We start from the raw sequence: 1,234 nt of genomic DNA, 5'->3' as shown, positions 1-1,234 counted from the left end.
CGCGCCCGCGCGGCCGGCCCGCCCGCGCCGCGCCGCGCCCGCGCGCCGCGCGCGCGGCCCGCCGCGCCGCGCCGCCCGCGCCGCGGGCCCGGCACGCCGCCGCGCGCCCGGCGGGGCCGGGCGGGCCCCGCGCGGCGCGGCGCCGCCCCGGGGGCCGCGCCCGCCCGCGGCGCGGACCGCCGGCGGGCCGCCCGCGCGCGCGCCGCGCCGCGCGCCCCGCCCCGGCGGCGGCGGCGGGCGGCGGCGCGCGGTGGCGCGGGGCGGGGTCGGCGGCGGGGGCGCGGCGCGCGGGGGAGCCGGGGGGGGGGGGGCGGGGCGGGGGGGGGGGGGGGGGGGGGGGGGGGGGGGGGGGGGGGGGGGGGGGGGGGGGGGGGGGGGGGGGGGGGGGGGGGGGGGGGGGGGGGGGGGGGGGGGGGGGGGGGGGGGGGGGGGGGGGGGGGGGGGGGGGGGGGGGGGGGGGGGGGGGGGGGGGGGGGGGGGGGGGGGGGGGGGGGGGGGGGGGGGGGGGGGGGGGGGGGGGGGGGGGGGGGGGGGGGGGGGGGGGGGGGGGGGGGGGGGGGGGGGGGGGGGGGGGGGGGGGGGGGGGGGGGGGGGGGGGGGGGGGGGGGGGGGGGGGGGGGGGGGGGGGGGGGGGGGGGGGGGGGGGGGGGGGGGGGGGGGGGGGGGGGGGGGGGGGGGGGGGGGGGGGGGGGGGGGGGGGGGGGGGGGGGGGGGGGGGGGGGGGGGGGGGGGGGGGGGGGGGGGGGGGGGGGGGGGGGGGGGGGGGGGGGGGGGGGGGGGGGGGGGGGGGGGGGGGGGGGGGGCCCCCCCCCGCCGCGCCCCCCCCGCGCCCCCCCCCCCCCCCCCCCGCCCCCCCCCCCCCCCCCCCCCCCCCCCGCCCCCCCCCCCCCCCCCCCCCGCCCGCCCCGCCCCCCCCCCCCCCCGCCCCCCCGCCCCCCCCCGCACCCCCCCCGCCCCCGCCCGCCCCCGCCCCCCGCCCCCCCCCCGCCCCCGCCCCCCCCCCGCCCCCCCCCCCCCCGCCCGCCCCCCCCCCCCCGCCCCCCCCGCCCCCCCCGCCCCCGCGCCCCCCCCCGCCCCCGCCCCACGCCCCCCCCCCCGCCCCCCCCCCCGCCCCGCCGCCCGCCCCCCCGCCCCCCCCCCCCCCCCCCGCCCCGCCCCCCCCCCCCCGCCCCCCCCCGCCCCCCCCGCCCCCCCCCCCCCCCCCCCCCCCCCCCCGCCCCCCCCCCCCCCGCCC

The 1,234-nt window shown here is 99.4% G+C and overlaps 1 protein-coding gene across 1 annotated transcript; it reads left to right on the top strand.

The window, feature by feature from the left end:
• Positions 1–287: 287 nt before the first annotated feature.
• LOC144961717 (uncharacterized) lies at positions 288–802 on the top strand (the record flags this gene model as incomplete). Its single annotated transcript, XM_078894812.1, has 2 exons — positions 288–458; positions 669–802. Coding segments are annotated over 2 exons (305 nt in total), but the record flags the coding sequence as incomplete, so codon positions are not given.
• Positions 803–1,234: the final 432 nt, after the last annotated feature.

Source organism: Berghia stephanieae, unplaced genomic scaffold (assembly GCF_034508935.2).
Source record: "Berghia stephanieae isolate SIO BIC M18660-M18661 unplaced genomic scaffold, UCSD_Bste_1.3 scaffold3729, whole genome shotgun sequence".
Classification (NCBI taxonomy): domain Eukaryota; kingdom Metazoa; phylum Mollusca; class Gastropoda; order Nudibranchia; family Aeolidiidae; genus Berghia; species Berghia stephanieae.
The sequence above is the reverse complement of the archived record's forward strand: the minus strand, read 5'-3'. Positions and strand labels throughout refer to the sequence as shown.